The sequence below is a fragment of the Gymnogyps californianus genome, chromosome 3 (genome assembly GCF_018139145.2).
Source record: "Gymnogyps californianus isolate 813 chromosome 3, ASM1813914v2, whole genome shotgun sequence".
In the NCBI taxonomy this organism is placed as follows: Eukaryota; Metazoa; Chordata; class Aves; order Accipitriformes; family Cathartidae; genus Gymnogyps; species Gymnogyps californianus.
Window position 1 is genome coordinate 57,111,508 of NC_059473.1, and position 20,343 is coordinate 57,131,850.

The following is a 20,343-nucleotide window of genomic DNA, read 5'->3' on the forward strand; positions in this document are numbered from 1 at the left end:
CATATTCATATTTGGAATTTTTTTTTTCAAAGAATATAGTAAATCATCTAAATTTAAACCATTTTTGTCTCCAGCATTCTTGACACCTTTAACTTTACATTGGAAGAGTAACTGTAGACTTAAAATGTGACCAAGGAGACGTTTGTCTTGTTTAGATATACTCCCTATTACATTGCCATATGGTAAGTAGCTGTCTGTGACAGCCACTTATTGGTGATCACTTAGAAAATACATGCGGTCCTCATCCTTGCAAGCTGACCCAGATTCCAAAACACCTGTGCTACTCAACTCACAAAAAATCTTGCTACCTTTTGGACCTTCTAGAGCAATGCCCTGGTGAATCACAAATACATTAAAACGCCCTGTTACCCTGGTTTTATGGACCACAATATGCATGTGGTGCAATATCCAGTTTCATTTTGCAGAATTTTATAAAGAAAAAGATGTATCTACTCAACATACCTGAAAGTTCTTCCCTCTTTGCATGATTCAGCTACTACTTGTAGCTGAGTCTCAGTACAGGCTCTGTTCCTCAGACAGTTCCTGTGTTTTAAGGTTTTAATCATAAAGTATTCTAGAACTAAGAAACTTCTTTCTTTTCTTCCTCCCTTCTTTTCTTTCTTTCCAGTCCATATTCACTTTGGAGGGTCATTCAGATTCAAGCCATTCTCTTTCCTATTATATAAATGTTTAGTGTTTACTCTCCAAAAAACATTGCTGAACTCTGGAAATACCCAGTATCAGTCCTTGTCTAAACAGTCTCATTCATCTGATTAACAAGCTGTAAACTTTGCTGTAAAGAGTATTCAGACTTTTAAGAATCAGCAGTCTCTTAACTATAGTATAAAGTACCACTTAGATTATGTTTTTAGATTCAAAAGAAGTTTAGATGCTAGCTCTTTTCTTTTTTTACCTGCATGAACTTGTGCTCTGCTTAATTCTGACTTTTAGAGGAAACAAAAAGCACAAGTACTTTAACACACACACAAAAAAAAAAGATAGTATCTTAAATTTTTTGCAGTCACTTGGAAATCAGAACATTGGTTGCCTCAACTTTCCAAACACAGTTTTCACACCACAGAAGTTTAGAGAAGTTTCAATAAATACATGGAACTTTTATACATTTGGAACACCTACAAGGCCTCCACAAGAATCGACATTAACAATGGAATTTGAAGTCTGAACTCCTTCTCTATCCTGAACTCTTTTTTCAAATGGATCTGTTCCACCTTCTACGTGTAAGATGTTCTAAGTTTCTCCTGATCTTTCTTTTTACTGTGAAAACTGTGAAGCAGTAAGTTCCCTGAGATCCCACAGAACTCAAGGGTTCAGTGGATTCTAAGAGGTTTTGCTATCAGTTAGAAACTTCCCATGATTTCAGCAGTTACAGTATCTCATTATCATTCAGACCTCAGAGAACTGCAGCCTTTTCCTGCAAATTCAGTGCATGATAGACATCCTTAATGATTTGAAATTACCTCACAGTAGTTCTTTTATTATTTCAGCATAAAAGGTACATAAATGAAGATTAAAGTCAAATTCTATATCCACTAGCTGATGTACATCACAGTTTTGCCAATGTTCACTATGAGCTGATTTTAGAAAACTGTCTTTTGCCTCTAAAAATACTGACATTTTGATTCCAGAAACATTTATTATGATGCTTTCCAATCCTGCAAAGGGAAAAGATCCATTATAATTATGCAGTATTTTTTGCTTGCTAATCTCAAGGCTTTGCTACCCAGGGAGTACGAATGAGTTTTTCATTGCTGAATGCTTGCAGTTTAATTAAAAAAACACAGCAGGGAACTTATGCTTGTGAAGCCATGACTGATGTCATTTCATGTGACACTGTAAATGGAGAGTTCTTGCGTCCCTCATACTGTACCTCAGCCAGAAAATCTAGGAGTCCCTTGAAGTCACTGGAAAGTTTACAAAGCTCATCCTCTGTCTTTTTGGCCTCCAAATCAGGACATACTGTGGTCAAAACAGCAAGTCTAGATTTCAGCCAGCTGTGATTTTCTCCTTGCTTCTTAGTATGCTTCCTAATTTCCTATGGAAGAATCAAAACGTATTTTCTTCAAATAAAGAAAATATATTAATGAGTGGCATTCATGGCATCAGTTCAAAGATTAGTACTTTGCTCTTATCTTGAAACACTAGAAATGTAGTATTTTTCTATTTGCATACCCTATCTGATTCTGTTCCAGTCAATGGCTAGATTTTTGCATTTCCTCCACAGACTTTACTCCACTACTACTTATTAGACTGTTCTAAGTAGTAGTGGAGTACTTTTTCCTCACAAACTAACATTTTTACCTACAGATAGATAGATAGATGGTAGATACCATGTGTATGTTTTCCATATAGTGACCAAATTTCTTAGTTACCACTTAAATCTTAAATGCTGACTTTTCCAAGCAGAAAATTTCAAGTGGTATAAGGTTTTGTGTATTTTTTTTTCCTATTTAAATAGCTCTTTTTACCCAGTAGTTCACTTACATCTTTGTGCTGGTGCTGATGAGAAGTTGCCAGCAGTGAAACTGCATGAGTACATCAGACTTCTTGGAGTAGAAGCACCCATTAAACTAAAAGTCTATCTGCTTTATCAAGGTCATCCTAATTATGTTTCTCTGCACAGTTAGCCTCAAAACCTGCTCATGACTTTCACACAAACCTCTACAGTACGTGACATTCCTATTTTTGCTCCTAGTACGTGCAATAAAAAAAGAAATAAGGGTCAAGCTAGGTCCCAAGTGACACAATAAATTATTGCCTAAAACTAATTTAACCAAACAACTCAATCTTCAACTATTCTACCACTTGTTACCAGTCACCAATGCAAAAGTGAACGGTAGAATATCTTTGCCTCCCCTGTTATACCATCATAGAAGAGAATTTTTATTGTAGAAGCTTTCCCTTAATGTAAGACAGTAACTTGATCCTTCAAAAACGCCCAGTCCACAAATTTTGGCTTTTCTTTGCACAGCACTTTTAACTGTGCACGCAGCAGGATGAGGGGCAACTATTTATTCTATCTGCTTCTATATTTTCGATGCTCTGAATATACAGGTAAAGGGACCTGCCATTCTCTAAATTATTAAAAGTAGGAACTTCTGCCACGTTTTGTTGCATGTGGAACTTTCTCCTGGAAATGTTTTTAAGAATACCAGGAATCAGCAGAGCTACAATGGTCTCCATAGTAAAACAGTTGCACTACTTCAGAATACAGTTTCATCCAGAGTCCCAGTAGCAATGACTGTAGCTTTGTTAGAATATAAGCCAAGGGCTCACCCCCACGGATGCTTTAAATTGCTTGTATTTGGCAGTATCATTGACACTCTCCTTTATCTTCTTTAGCTCTCTTTCTGTTGACGAAATCCAGTTTGCCAATTCAGAAAATCTGAAGTAAAACATCACATAAAGCAAAGCAAGGAAAAAAGTTGGACAAAAATTGCCACCTCCAAATGATGACCTTTTAAATTTAAGACAAAAATTATAAAATCCACTCAAAAACTCACTATAATTTGTGGAATTACTACATAAAGTATAGCTAACAACACCGTATCATTCTTTACGTGGTACTGATCTACGATGACATTTAGAGGAGTGACCACACATAAGGCTCTACAAGACCCAGCTAGCAATTGAGCTGACACCTGTTCTTATAGCCCTTCCAGGTGTCCGAGTGCTCTGTTAACTTTACGTATGTGCTGTCTATCTGGGATTTGAGCTCCTTCAGGATTCGTTGGCTGCTTTCCAATGTAGCCCTCACTGGATCAGAAACTGGCAGTTTTTGGCACAGTTCTTCAATCCGTTGTAGCCTTTTCTCACAAAGCTGGTAAGATCCCTTGCCACCAAAGAACAACTGATGGGAGACAAAGCAGAAAAGTCAATAAAAATACAAATTGGCAGAAATCGCAAAGCATATCTATGTATTTGTTATGAACTGTACTACGCTCAAATCAAACTTTTTGTTAAAGGCCCCAAGGACTGATCTGATTTAGTTGTACACAAAGTGTTTGGTGGCTTAAGAGTTGGTCAGACCTTCTGTTTATTGACATTGAAATGTATTTCTGTAAATGCCCACATGGTGGCATATAATTCATACCATGTGTTCCTCGATCATCCTTTCGTTGCCTTCTCTTGATAACACCTTGTTCTGTCGAGCTAGCTCAGCTTTGCACTCCTCCACTGTGACCAGGAACTTGCTTTTCTGTACTTCAATCTTCAAGTGGATCAAATGATATGGGGCTTCTGTTTGAAGATCCTACACACCCACAGGGGCAATAAACAAGCACAGAGATAAAACACTACTCCCATTACCTCAGTGTGAAGTTACTACAAATATATTATCTAAAAACTGCTATATAGAAAATAAAGCATATATATGCATGAACAGATGGGAGTTTCTCCGTATACATTTAAGTAAATAAAGCAACTCTGTTACCAATATCTCTTAGATATATCATAAGGTCATAAGTTTTTGGGGACCAGAATATGTGTGTATAAGGCACATTACAGAGACATCTTGATTCTTGGCAAGATATACCAAATATTTCCTGTATAAAATAATAATAGTGAAGGTATATTCACAACTGCTTCCAGAGGTTCCTGTTTGTGCGCTAGTGAGAAACCACTCATCCATCACTCCAGCTTTGACCTGCAACATGCTGTAGCAGGCAAAAAATTCCATAGCTTATAAGCAATGTTTGTTCAGTTGTTAGAGCCTTTGGCAGAAGACACAATTTAAACTGATAGCCTGATCTCTTACACATTTGTTTTACTGAAGTTGGGAAAGTAACTGCAATCATCCAACATCAGCATAAAGTAAGAAAAGCTAGCATCTATTCTCAACAAATGCTCTTAACACAGGCATCATTATGGCTGTACATAGTGGGAGAAATTAAGGTTTCATAATTAATTTCTCACATTTCTTGACTTTTGACCACTTAACAGGGGTTTTTCAAGAGGGTATTTGTAGGTGTAACTGTATCTAATGTTGTAAAATAGTAGATACAGGGTTTTTTTCCCAATCGTACAGGAAGCCAAATAATACAACTTTTTTTTTATTTTAAATTTTTTCAACTTACAGGTTATACAGAAACATTCCAAAGTTAAGACTTACAATTTCCAGAGACATCATTCAATGTCACTAACCTTCCACTGCCTATGGAGTTTTCTCACAGCTTCCTGCAGGTTGTGTTGCTCTTGTTCTGGGAGGATGTCAGTAAGTTCATCGCACGCTTTCAGAAAGGCATTTAGGACTCTCTGATCCAACTGGTTAAAGAATTCCTGAAGTTGAGGTGGAAAGTGAGAAGGTAAGAAGATGAAGCTGGTTATTGATATAGTAACCTGCCACTATGAAGTTCCCTAACACACTCTGTAAGCATCAAGATTACTTTTGCTGCATTGAAGAATTGAAGTTTGAGCTAAGGAAGGAACTATTCCTAGCTATTTAAAGTCTAGCAAATTAATTTATTCTCAGCCAGTACACTGAGATGATATTTTAACAAGAATACATTTTAAAGCTACATGCATAAGTAATGGTTATAATACAGACACAGATATTCATCTGAAAAAAAAGCAGTGGATGCAGGAGTCTGGCAAAATGTAGTGTTCTCACTCCCAATGGTTCTACTGGTAAAACCAACCCTAATTTCTAGGGAGTCTTGTCTCTTCACCTTCTGGTTGCTTACATCCATCAATAAGAGGGGTGATCTTTTCTTCTTTTTGTTTTTTAGTCTTAACATTAGTTTGACCTGATCCGTATAACTTCTATACGCAGAAGAAATCCACATCAATTTTAAAATTAAGTAGGCTTTTCGCTTGTATGTCATGCACTCAAAGATTTCTATGAGGAAGGTCAGAGAATTTACTCACGCTATGTTTCCTTAGAAGTTCTTCAGGATTTCCTTTTTCTTTTAAGCAACAATTGGCAATCTGTATTACTTTCTCCAGTTCTGCTCTAGACTCCTCAAATTTCTTCATCAAACGGCTATTTGCTTCTATGTTTTTTCTCCAGTCACCAGCTTTCCTGACCATATTCTGAGTTGTAAGCAAAGAAAATGAGCTGGCACTTTCTCACTGCTTTTTATTTGCTGGTTTTTGCCATACAAAAAATGCATTTGATTGGTGTCACTCTTTCAAATATATGCCATTCACAAGTGCTTCTCCCTTTCATGCTCCTATTTTCCCAATTTTTAATACTTATACTAAGGCTCATGTTAATGTCATATCCTTCATTCAAATAAAAATGGGTAGCTATCTAATATAGATGTCTCTGATACCTTCAGAATGCCTCTGCCATTTGGCTAGTGTTTCTTTCCTAAAACCTGCTTCGAAATGTAAAGCACCTGGTATGGCTAAAAGCTTGCCATTCCATTTTTCCTAGTAGCAGACTACCTCCTCCTACATGACTCTACATGAAAGTGGTTTGACCTATGGATCCAACCAGTTCCACGCTACAGGTCTTCTGACCTGGAGGAGGTTTGTACGATTATCACACCAATAGGCCAGGTAAGCAACCAGGTAGAAAGCTGCTTAAAAGAAAGACAGCAAATTTTGTGGTTCAGTTGCTACTCTGAAATCTTCTTGTTTTGAAACCTTAGTCACAGGTCTTCACTATTCTGCTTTGTAGTCTGTCCCAGTGCACTGCATTATCCAGTGGTTACAATTCCATAAGCAAGTAATAAAATTTACCAGGAGAAATGAACAGTTCACCAGTTCAACTGCAGCAAGGTAATTCCAACACTGCTTACTAACCATATGCTTTACCTCACTGATTACAAACCCCAGTGTAAAGAATTGTAATGATTTTACCCAGTGAAGTAATCAAATCTGTAATTCTCAACTTAAACATCTTGCTAAGCCTTTTTAAAGTTTCCTGATAAAAATTTGTGTATAATAGTAGAATCATATAGGAATGTATTCTTTACATGAGAAAATGCCAGTTTCCAGATCCATAAACATTTTAACTCTGGGTATCCCACATTTTATATGGTTATGTCATGTTTTATAGGTTTATTTTCTAACACAAAAATAGATAAATCACCATCCATCTTTATAGGAACAGAATAATTAATGCTTAACCTGGTAAATTTATCAAGCTACAACTGCATCTGCTTCTGTTACTATAAGCTAAACTTAAATAAATTATTTCTAAATTGTAAATCAAAACCCACTGATCTTTAAGTACAATCCACAAAATACAATATGAATTTTGAAATCCACCTCTCAGGGACAGCTCTTTACTGATAGGTGATTCTCTGTAGCTTAAAATTCAGTTTAGATAGTCTTATACTGAACAATAATTGCCTGAAAACAAATCTAATAGGACCCAACATCTGGAGATCTGACTCCACGACAATGGTTAATTTCATGCTAGAGTGGGGCTAGACTGGGGCTGAGTAGCCCTGAAAATATCATTATGGCTATAACAACATAGAGCTCTTCAGGTAAGGGGGATTATAGCCCGAAGTACACATCTTTACATTAACAAATGCAAATACATATTTGCAACTTTCTATATTCACAATCCACTGCATTTTCTAAGGAAATACAAAGCCCAGCAATAGCAGCATTTGCAAAAGTTTCCATCTTCCATGTTTTGTGTGAAAGGGGGTGTATGGGAATACAGGAGCAAATAATTAGCCAAGATAACAAAGTCACGAGAAACAAAAAACAGTGCAGCCCTAACAGGTGGATTTCAGGTTCCTCGTTCCAAAGGAGCCTGAGACTTACGAAAGTTCTCCTTAAATCCCAGGTTCCTCTGAGGCAAGGTCACCTCTGAATTATTGTATGGAGGACATGACCGACAGTCCCCTGACTACTTATTATCTAATACAGATAAATCCTTAATTAATAACTTGACACCAGAGAGGAGAGCTCTTTATGACAGTAGTTACAGAGTGATGAAATGAAGATACGGTAGGATGGATCAGCTGCATATGAACAAGCTTTCAAAAATATGCACCAAGGTATGACATAATTACCTGAAAAGTAATCTGAACTTGTGTAACTTTCTTCTGAAATGTTGACTGATGGAAATGCTGTAACACTTCACTTGAAGCCACACACTGCAGGATACTCTGACTATTTCTCTCAATCAGGGACAAATCTTTCTTGCAGTTTTCTTGATAAGCTACCAAATCCTGAAAGAAAAAAACATATATCCACCCTGGCCAGGAACAAAGGAGAGAAAAGTTTGGCAAAATAACAGGAAGATATTTTTTGACAATAAGAACAAAAGGGACGAGGTCAAAGCACCACGACAAACAGACACAAAATGTTGTATGGAACACAGACCACATGACTTTCTCCTTGTATGCAGAGTCCTGTACCCAAATAGAGCTCTAGCTATCTATAAAAAAAGACACAGACATGTATCCAAGCCTTTCATGTAGTTTTAGAGAATGCAGGTCAATACATTATTCTGTGATTTAATTTTATGGGATGTCTATATTTATTGTATTATTGTAAGTAGGCAGCAGTGAAAACAACAGACGTAAGAATGACAACTCTCAGTAGCAGGTTGACTTGTTAACCTTTCTTGCCTTTCAACAAATGAACCTTTCATGTCAGCTATTGGAATTCAGATTTCATTACAAATGGCATTAAGTAATGAGAATTATACTTTGAAAGAAAAAAGAGAAGAAAAGAAAACATGCTTGAAGTTGCCCAGGCTGAAAAAAAAGTTTAAAAAATCCTGTGGTGAGGCAACTGTTCTGCTATTGAAGGAACACTGTATTCCCCAGCACAAATCTCTGTTTACTCTCATATAACTGAGGAGATTTTGGTTCCTTGGTTGGCAAATAACTGCAGAAGAAACATGTCTTTTTATTGTGACATTCTGGAGCAGGTTAACATTCAGAAGCAGAGGAAAGGAGCACTCTTACAAGCTGCTCCTTAACCTGCAGGTTGGACACATGACTCGGTGTTCATAAACAGAAGAGGATTTACTCGGGAAGATAAATGGACTGGCTTGATTCAAGCATACTAGATAATTTTTTACCCACATACAATCAAAGCTTGAAGTCACTGGAAGAGAAGACCCTTCTTGTTGAATTATTGGGCCAATCTCCAGAGTCATTATAGGCTTGAACTAATTTTTATACATATATATATACACACACACACACGAAATTAAATCTTTGTTCCAATTTTTTTTTTTTTGAAAGAAACTCTAAATGGCTTTGAGAGACTTCAGCTTCCCATTAAAAAATCCATTTAATTATATTACCTGTCAAATCCGACTCTAATGAAATGTGTACATCAATTTTGAGGGACTATTTCTAGGCTATATACCACACAGACAAAAGGATAAATGCCAATTCCTATGCAAGATCCTCATATTTTCATTTACCTTTCCAAGTGAGTTCTGACTAGCTCTGAATTCCTCCAGAACAAAATGTTTACTGGTCAGGTAGAAAAGTTAATGTTCTACTACAATGCACTTCAAAGAAACCACTTCCGGACTTCCAAGAAACTTCCATAATTGTCCAAGAAAACCTAGGGAAGTTCCTGATCATGTTATTTCATCTGCTTAATAAAAAAATCCAATATCTTTCTGATACTTCAGTCTAATTTCCACTAGATTAAAAAAAAAAAAAAGTCTCCTATTTACTTCTTGGATTGAAACCACGGGCACTAGGAGGGAACACAAGTTTCAATCTTTGTATGTTTATGCCTAGCTGACTTTAGGATAGGCTATGTTTGTTGCCTGAATATGAAGAAACATTTGCTCAGTTTACCAAGTTGCAATCCAAATTCCTAGAAAGCTAATCGTAAATACTCAGAGGCAGCAAATCTTTGTAAGATGTTTTTGAAACTTACTTGGGCTTTTTGTTTAAGAACAGTTGTAGGTTGTGCTTCAGGGTCCAGGATAGAAATTATTTCATTGACTTTTTCAAGAGACTCATAAAAATGTGTGATTTGTTTCTCCAGTTCTTCCAGTGGAGACAGCAGATGCTGGCATTCATACAGCAGGGCACAGGAATACTCCTTAACCTTTGGCCGTTTTAAAGAAAAATAATTATTAAAAAAGTTGCAGAATTCAATAAATAGCAGCTTCCTCTGCATATGGGTTTATATAGTTGCTATCCGCCTCTTTTAAGATAGATCAATCCTGATCCTGTATTACTTCTTAAAGAAAAGAGTATTAAATTTAAGGATGGTAGTCTTAAAGTCTAAAAGAAGTAACATTTTCTCCACCCTGAATTCAGTCTATTGTTACTATAACTATATATTTGCTCAAATGCATGTATCGGAGTATTTATGTAGGGGAGCATACTACTTTTAGTTCAACAACGTGTAGTAGAAAAAGTATTCTGCAACCTTGCCCAGCTGCTCTTTGATCCTTGTCAACGTTCCAAGCATTTCATTGACTTCCTCTTGGGAAACTTCTTTTGTAACAAGTTGTGCCGTTTTTGTAACCATTTTGTACTGAGCTTCCATCGCAGGCAATTTCTGCTTAATATTCTGAAACAAATGTTTCAAAAATATTTCAACAACAGCATTCATGGGAGATAGAAGTCTGTTCTCAAGAGAGAAATTATATATATTCCAATTATCAATTGTTTTCATCACTGATTTTAGTGAATACTGGATCATATTTCAAATGCATGAAAACTGTGCCGAAGGGTATCAGTCAGCTCACCTGAATGTGATTTGAAACTACACAGTAATAAATATCAGTGGGACAGTGTTTTGGAAATGTGCTCTAGAAATGTCACTCGTAGAATACAATTATTTATATTAGCCATAGCAGAAATTATACAAAAAAGCACCACTTGTAAAAAAAAAAAATAGCAATAATGGAAATGTATACTAAAATAATTTTATGCTCTCAGAATTAAATAGTTACAAGTTTCTCTCTTATGAAGGAGAAAGAAAGGAATGGAAGGAAGACACTTACTTCTAAATCTTGCACAAACATTTTGACATCAAGGAAGGACACTTCTACAGGGACTGAAAATTTCCTATTGCTTCCATCAATAAAAGCTGTCAAATGGGCAACACCATCCAAGTATTCCTTCCTCATTTTGTCTAGTTCATCTGCTCGAGCATACTAAGAAAATGTAAAGTAAAAAGAAACAAACCAAAAAAATCACCACCCCAAATGAGATATCTGGCAGTTAAGTAATGACTTAAGAGAATTAGCATGTTTTCAGTGCAATTGTTTGCTGGAAAAATTGTATTCAACAAAATACAAAATAATGGAAACTAATCTTCTAAATTAGTTAGACACTAATAGTCTGCATTAGTTTCAATAGTGCTGATACTAAAAAGAACAACATTCATACAAGAGGTCAGCCTTTTTTTAATTTTGGATCATTTGGAGAATGCCAAACTCTCATCTGTTTCTAACCTAGAATCAACATCTCAATTAGTTTCTCATTACCTACAGTATCAATTTTGAAAATTCAGCAAAGAGAATAGAACACAAAAAGCCTAGAAAAGCTGAAGGATAAGGGAAATTTCAATAAAAGAACTGCTGGCTGGAGGAAGGGGAAACATGGGTCTTAGAAAGTGGAAAGAGCTGTATGACAGAAATGGTGAAAAGCCAGTGATAAAAATCATATATCCAGCACATGAAAGAAACTGCATAAGTAGTGGAAGAGACATTTACATCCTGGGCATTACTGTTCCCACAGTGAATCACCCTAAATATCAGAGGCAAATAAAGCTTGAGAACATTCTAGTCAACAGTTTGGAAAAGTTACAATAAAAAAGGGGCAATCATTATTTGCTTTTCCATTTAACTTGATTGCAATGGAAATAATCATGCCAGTAAAGAAAATAGATTCAGCATCTTCAAAGAGGCAACTGCTATTTAAAATCACTGGAATGGGAAAATGTCATTAGATATATATTGACTATAGAAAAGACATTTTCTAATGTGTTTATGAGGTGTGTAATACTTCAGTGTAATTTTATGTCACATCTTTCCTTTGCTTTTTAAAGAGTAAATACAGAAACAACACTTATTTTCCAACCAGATGAATCTCTTCCATGAGATAAAGAGTAGTTTTTTTCATTATCAGTGCCTCCTTGTGGACAAGATAGAAGTAATGTCTGACTAATTTGGGGAAAACATTTAGTTAATTAACTTGCATTGTACCTGCTTACGGTTGCAGTACAATAATTGAATGCAACTTTCATTAAAGAGTAATAAAAATATTCACTTTCACCATTTTCACCGTTTAGTTTTACAGAGCTAACAATAACAATAGCTACTTAAAACCATTCATTTTCTTCGAAGAACAGTAGAGGACATGCATAAATAATATTCACTGTATCAAGACAGGAGACCATAAAGAAAAACTACAGCTTATACTAGCTGAAAATGTCCAGAAATAAAAATAAAAAGCTGTATAACAAAAAGATAAAAAAAGGAAAAGCCCCAATAAAATAAAATGTTGTCAGGGATTCATTTCTAATTTAAATAATGATGAACAGTTAGGCACTTTAGTAAGTTGTCCTATAGTCCTGCTAGTGGGGCAAATCTGTCTTGCTTGCATGGAAATGACAAAGTAAATATTTAAAAGTAAAAACAGCAAAAACACATACCTGCTTAACTTGCATAAACAATTCTCTCCATCTTCCATTTAGTAACAGAAGCTGCTGTTTAAGGTCTCTGGAAATGGTTTCATCACATGTTTCTATCAGAAAATTACCAGCATCATTCATGGCTGTGTGCTGCTGGATCCAATGAGGTAAGTGCCGGAAGAAATCCTGAAGAAGAAAATGAAAATACCTTTCCAAAACCTTTTCAAATAGTCTTTACCTTAAATCATGAAACTAAATTTTAATCACCCGCTAATGTCTTGATAAAACTCTCTGAACAATTATTCCCTGAAGCTCTTCATATTAGATATGCCATAACAGAATTTTAAAGTCTGTGAACATAATCTATGGAATTAAAAATTACCACCAGTTTACTTACAGCTCATTTTACTCCAGTGAGTAGCTTCAGTTAAACTAATGGAACTCCTCCTTAGGAGAAAGCTCCATAACTGAAAACACTGTTAGGGCTCATCTAATTTCTGTCTTGTCTTGAAACAGTACGAGCTGATAGTAACCTGGGCCATATAGAGACTGTATAGAGATTCTTCCGTTTCTGTGAACCATATGCAGCTTTCCAGGGTCTGGCATCCCAGAAGAACTGAGAAGACTGATTCTTTATCGCTGCTTCCTCCTATGTCAGAGTAGGTGAGTGAGGAGGGGAAAGGGATGGTTGTCAATGATTTTTTTCCCCTGTTCCAGTGAGACAGCCTAAATAGCCCAGCCATAGTGCCAAATGCTTCTGTGCATCTTGTAGGCAGGTACACATGCATACATTGGTAGAGAAGACAAAGACCAGCTCCCTCCCTTCCTTTTTGCTCTTCAAGAGGATGGGCAGTTGTTCCTAAGGCAGGTATGTCCAGGCACTATGACTACAGCTATACCAGTAAACAAAACAGGACTCAATCACTGTCCCATGATTGTCCACATCTTCTCTGACATGGTTTTGGCTTGTCCCTGCTAGCCTTCTCCCAAACAATGCACAATTCAATGGACAGCACATGGCAAGGACTGTTCCCAACAGACTGAATCATGAGGCCACGTTCTTTCAGGGGAGAAAGAACAGCCACAATGATGCAAGCTGAACCATGCCACTTGGTCCTCAGAACTAAGGAAGGGGCACTGACCCATTTTATTTATGACTATTGATCTACCCTATAATTCCAAGACTGTTCATCTGACAGTGACAGTCCCATGCAATCCTTTGCTCAGGGGTAGATGTGAAAAAGTCCTGTCCAACTGTACTGTCAGTCATCCCAAGTTTCAGAGCTACAGTTCTGAAACTTCATAGTTTATACTTGTCAGAACTCATCCACATGTAAAAAGTTCTGATACAACCAAAAAGAAAACGTCAAATGGATATATACTGCTCAAATTTGTTGAAGAGAGAATTGAACAGCGTACAGTGTTTTAAATTCCTAAAGCTGAGATCAGTAGAGTACAGGTGCTCTGTACTGATGTATACGTGAATAAACGTAATCATCTCAGTAAATTGTACGTGCAGTTTGAATCTTCTTCTACTTGCAGTGGAGCACAACCCTTGCTTTGTGCAAAGGCTACCCTCTGTTGGCACATCCAAAAGCAATTAAGTCTGCTGAATCTGGCACTGGTCAGTTCTCCAATGGTCAGGCTTACTAGAGGTCAAGAGAGAAAAAGCACATGGAGTAAACTACTTGTGTCCTTGCTCCTGCACACTTATTCCCACAAACCACTACCTTCGTCAGACCCTGCTGGGGAGTCTCTCCATTTCAGAAGCTGACCTAAAGCATGTGTAAAATTTGGACAAGTTTGGAAGGTAGTGTGAAGCACACCTCATTCTCAATTAAAACAATGCAGCTCTTTTTAAGGAAGTCCCCACATGAGATCTAGAAGCCCTCTAATACCCTTTGGATACAGCTGTTGGAGAAAGGTGTGGGAGAGCGCAGTTACAATGGGGTTATGACGGGAAGTGCTGAAGAGGTACTGCAAGTAAATAAGAGTTGTAGAAGGAGTGGTTTGTTCATTAATACATTTACTGTTAAATTTCTAGTACTTTGCAGTAGAAAAATCCAAGCGCATACTGATGTTTTTGGCAAGATCTTCTGTGCTACAGGTTCACAATAAGGTTTCTGAAAACAGAAGCCAATGAGAAAGCCAACAAGCCACTTTCTTTTGCAAAAAGAACAGTGGTACTTGCTGCTCTTGAAATCATATAGAGATAACGGAAAGAAGAAAGCATGACAGCATGGTAAGGGGCTACTGCAGTCTGCTTAGGATAGAATATGGTGGGATTTAGTAATGCAGGTAAGGTTTGCAAATGAGCATCAATGAAATCTTTGTATCATACTACTGATATGTTTGTGGTTTTACAGAACAAATATTTGGAAATGTTTAAAAAAGTTTTATGCCATATTCTAAGCAATAGTTATCATCTTTCACCTGGGATTCCAGATGCTTGTGCTGATGGCTGTATGACTATTAATTGTACAAACCAATATAAGTATTGCTTTTGGTTTTAACAACCAAATATTAAAACTGCTAAATCAGAACTATCCTTGGAACTATCTAAGTGAACATTATTGCTGTGGAATGCTAGATTCAACTTTAATAGTAGAAGTAACTTTTAAAATATGCATCTCAGTCTACAGGCAGATTATGTTACCTCTCAGTAATCTTTACCAGTTTTGAGCCAATGTAATTTTAAGAAGAAATTAGCATTTGGGGAAGAATAATGCTTTCATGTCTAATGTTTTCAACAAGGCTTTTTGAAACTCTTCACATATCAGAATGGTGAGAAGTACTTGTTGGATTTAGGTTAGAAATTAGAAGCAAGTATATACTGTACGGATATGTTCAGATTTCTGCTTTGAAAATCTTTGAAGTTATAAAACTGATCAGAGAAGTAAATATTTTTATTTTATTCATATATATGGATATAAGAATATTTCATTTTAAACACTGCCAAGTTACTTACTTAAAACATACACAAGGAGCTAAGGTCATCCTTCCTGCTCAGTAATAATAACTGTTGGTATTTATATTATGCCAGACAATTGAATCTTTTTCACAGGTTTATTTTTATTTAAAAAGTGTATTCCATTCTTTTATATCAATTTAAATTAACAAACTTTTACCAAAAATTATACTGTCTTTTCATGTAACATGAAATGCTCATTCCTGACCTGATGTCAGTTTGACATCTTACAATCTATGAAAACCATATTTTGGTGTTGAGCTGTATAGCTGGTACATTGGGATTGGGTGAAAATGTAGCATCTATTAAATGCAGTATTAGTCAGGTGAATCTGGGTCACTATTGAAGTTTCACAAACATAAATCTTAGTGCTTCCATACTCTAATATTAGAACAGAAAAAAAAAGACAGCAAAACTATCTTTATGACTGCAGGTCCCCAAAAGGATCTGTCTAAAAGATTTCTAAAACACCAGGGAAATGGATTCATTACTTACTCATCAAACATAACAACACATATTAGTAATGTTGTCTTGTGAAGGTAACTAATATTGAAATCTGCCATCTATATGGTAGCAAAATCAGTGGAAAAAATAGTTTTCGTTAAGTGTCTTTATACGCAGCACATGACTATGCACTTTGGTGTTGAGCTGTATTTGCCTTTGAGTGAATCATGTAACATTCCTATCTCTGAGCAATACTGCTGCCCTATATTCATGTCAAAGATGCTTCTAACCATGTTATCACAGATGATGCTTTCCTTCATTGCGTGTATATATGTATATGTCTGTACACGCTATACGTGCAACATTGAAACACCTATGATGAATGTAGACAGTATGCCAGAAACTGAAAAAATCTCTCCCTCTTGTATGACATTCTGTAAAACAACCTAAGCAAATGCAAAAACATATCCCACGTTTCATAATTTACAATATGATACAACCAGATACATATGCTATTAGCACATACCTTTTTAGAATGTTCAGGCTCATTCAGCATTTTTTCAGCATCTTCCAGCCAAGCTTGTAGACCTGCCACAGTGCTGCTATATCTGTCCCAATTAGCAATTACTTCTTCCAACATGCTTCTTACACTTCTCACCTCTACCGAGAGGTTCCTCCACTGTGCTGTTGTTTCATTCATGAATTTCATCACATTCTCAACTTCTTCCACTGAGATACAGGAAAGACATTGATTATTTTGGTTCATTATTATTTCTGTAAAGCTTAATTTTATGTTATGCTTATCCATTCTCATCAGAGAATTATATTTTACTGCAAATTCTATTTCAGTAGGTTTTTATATACATATGCTCAGTTCACAGCCCAATTTTAGTGCAAAATTACAACTGAGAAATTAAACCTGTGAATTAAAGACTAAGGAAAGTACATAAAATGAGTGCTATATTAAAACAGTCACACTGCATATTCCATGTGGTGTTCATTTCTGATCTGTAATAAAAGAAATCAAGAGAAAGTTTCCTTAAAAAAGAAGAAAATAATAGAGATGTATAATGTACAAACACATATTATGTTTGCATTGAAATGTACTGAATGAAATTCTGATCTTCCTTCCACCAACTTTAAAACCAAACCGCTGCTAATTTTTGCCATTTCATTTTTAGTATTTTCCTCATGGCAATAAAGGAACAAGCGTGTCCTTATTCCAGAAGAAAAAAACAGAGAGAAGAAAAAGGACCCAAGCAAATCCTGAGACTTCATAAAACATGCAGAATATAGATAATTTAAAAAACATTTTTAGCTAAGGTGTCCTCTATTTTGCACTATGTTTCTGAATTCATATAAGTGAGTAGCTGCCCTTTAAAAAAGAATTTGTTACTGGATTTTTTTAATAGCTTTGAATAAATCTATTAATTTTATTCTTCATGAGAATAACTTGTAAAAAAATATTTACTTTTGTAAAATTTGAGTGTCACCATCATCAACTTAAATTTCACAACAAAAAAAGATATCCATTTTCTCTCCACATCTGCTAACCACTTTAGCAGGTGCAGCAATCCTCCACAGACATAACTGTGTTATCTCCTCAGCAGAGATTAAAGTGATCTCATGTCTGTAACTATCTAGGTCAAATATTGCCCTCATGCATTCTCACTGAACTCAGCAGTGTTCAGGAATTACAGGAGGCAGCTGATGAATCAGCTACACATTTTTGTCATGTATATCCATACTTCAACTATCATTTGGGTTCCTCTTCCAGGTTTTCACAGTTAATGAAGAATCTTCAATAAATCAGGGGACACTTCTACTACAACAATACTGGGACTAACTCTCCCAGTAAATGAAGGCAAGCCAGGGAGCATTTCCAGGCACCAGAACATGATCTTCCCTACTCCTAATTTGGTCTCTGGCACATTTTTGGCCCAAGTCAACAACACTGAAACAATCCAGAAGTTAGCATGGACCATGGACTTCTCCCATTAGGAAGTCTGAACATGACCACCCTCTTCTGGAGAATAAGAAATCTTAGCAGCAGGAGGGCAGGCTGCTCTGTATCAGATGGCTTCATTATAGAGAATATGTGAAATTGCTACCAGAGGCTGTAGCCTCTCTGGTGAACTGCAGCTGCTGTACAGCTCTGCTGCATGGAAGAAACAAATATTAGGAGATCTTTTTAGAGGATTCTTATGTCTAAAGAGATTAAAATGGTGTCCCCATGACAAAATAAACATAAACATTTACCTGAGCCATTTGCTTTGGCATACATTTCAGCTGCTCTTTTCAAGATCTGGTAAGTAACTTCATACTGCTCAAAGAACTTACTATTTTCAATAACAGACTGAAAAGAAAAAAAATTACAACAGACAAAATAAAGATAGATATTAAGAATAAGGACAATTTCCATGAAATTACATCAGGACAGTGATGACAACTTTTAACTTCATTATTCCTCCATTTTTTTCATCATTATAAAATAATATTTAAATTATCATCATTATAAAATAATATATAAATTTCACCTTTTCAAATTAATGCTATAGCAGAGTCTCCCTTTACAAATACGGTTTTTTTACTTTGCATATGGAAAGATTATTTAATACGTTCTTAGTCTGCTAGTTGCTGACTTGCTGAAACTCTCTAGCATATGATACTTTGAATGTGCAGAAACTGAGCAATTAACTTAAAAGTTATTTAAAGGAAAATGTTTTACACTGAAATCTAAGAAGTGGAATCATTTTAATAAAAGAGAAAATTTCATCCATATAGGTCACCACAAAAATCAAATCCACTTAAACTTTAAAATTTGTTCCTGTATTAAGCCTTTGCAGAAAGGCAGGTTTCACTTCAAGAGATGAAAAACATTTGACTTATCCTTCAGTTTTCCTTTACCTCCTTTGTAATTGGTAAAAATAAGATTAAGGAAACACTGTACAAAGAGATCCTGCTTTTCCAAAGTGTGACACAGCACTTTTCCTTTCTGAGCAATGTTTTAGCTGTGTAATGTGTTATAATGCGATGAATAATTTATCTGGAAATATTTTGGTCACAAAGTTATGGCTCTTTATCATTTATGCCTCTTTATCCCTTATGGCAAATGATATTGACTTTTTTTACATGTCTTTTGGAAATGTTACTTCCTTTCAGTGCTATATATAATTACATCTCTATATTATGCAAGCATATTACATCTTGCATTACCATTGTTAAAAAAGGGAGAAAAACCTGCTTTTTTTACAGGGCTTTTATACTGCCTTACCTAATGCACTTATCTAGAGTTTTGGAATGGTTTAGTAACTTATACTACCTCCCATGCCTCCTCAGTTACAGACCTACAAAATTAAGGCAAGTACATCTCATATACGTCTACACAAGCTTTGGAATGTCAGAATAGACAAAATTCTATGTGTATTAGGGTGATTTTGGTAAAACCAGGTTTCAAATGAGGTCAAAGTTCAATGGACTTTGGAGAGGAGAATTAGATTTTGTGTATTCATCAACCCACATTATATAACATGAAAAACAGTTTTCAAAATTAATCTGCCAGCCAGTACATATCTAAAAATCTTCTATTTTAAAACCTTTTGCGGTTGCTATGTCAAATCACCACAGTTATCTAGTATGTAATTTAGAAATGTGTTTATAACCAAGGAAACTAGAAGTCAAGGACAATCAGAATTTTTCTCTGCTTTACTGTTAAAAAAAAAATCTGGCATGTATAAAGAACTACGTGCTTTACCATGAATTATGTGACAAAGTCCTGCCTTTCACTTTTGCCAAACCCATACACACAGACATTTTACCCTGCACCAAAAACTGCAAGACTTCATATGAGAAAGTAAAAGACTGTATCAAATGACTTACATAATACTGATCTCAAGAGCAATTGGAAATATTTTCAAAGATTAAATATAGACATTTTACTGATTAATATTGTCTCCCATCTGACAAGATCCCTTAAAGAAAATATGTAGCTTTTCCCAAATCCGTATAGTATATGGTGCTAAAAAAGTGCTAATACAGCAATGAATATAGTGCCAAAACAGTATATCCTTCAGGTTGGTGGTGTACAATTTGTGCTGACCTTTACTTCTGGTATATGACAGACAGGTGAAAAGAAGATGGGATAAAGTAACAACCAACACTTTTATTTTTAAGCTACACTACATAAATATTTTCCAGGCATATGTTCTATCCAGATCCTAACTACGCATGTTCCTAGAATGCTGACATTGCTCAGTCTGCTTTGGCAGACAAACAAACTTACATTTTTATCTCCTACTAATATAGTCACTGACTATAAGGCACTGACTATAGCTTTCCTATGTAAGACTCCTAATTTACTGGAAGAGTAACACTTGGCTCTC

The 20,343-nt window shown here is 35.8% G+C and overlaps 1 protein-coding gene across 1 annotated transcript in view; it reads right to left on the reverse strand.

Annotated features, from left to right (window-relative positions):
- The window catches only part of SYNE1 (spectrin repeat containing nuclear envelope protein 1), a 261,240-nt gene that overhangs the window by 203,959 nt on the left and 36,938 nt on the right, over positions 1 to 20,343 (reverse strand). The window contains 13 exon segments of the mRNA XM_050895131.1: positions 1,889 to 2,053; positions 3,295 to 3,403; positions 3,660 to 3,868; positions 4,112 to 4,270; positions 5,161 to 5,295; positions 5,884 to 6,048; positions 7,995 to 8,153; positions 9,835 to 10,008; positions 10,336 to 10,479; positions 10,916 to 11,068; positions 12,571 to 12,735; positions 16,488 to 16,690; positions 18,221 to 18,317. Coding sequence (XP_050751088.1) covers positions 1,889 to 2,053; positions 3,295 to 3,403; positions 3,660 to 3,868; positions 4,112 to 4,270; positions 5,161 to 5,295; positions 5,884 to 6,048; positions 7,995 to 8,153; positions 9,835 to 10,008; positions 10,336 to 10,479; positions 10,916 to 11,068; positions 12,571 to 12,735; positions 16,488 to 16,690; positions 18,221 to 18,317 — 2,037 coding nt within the window.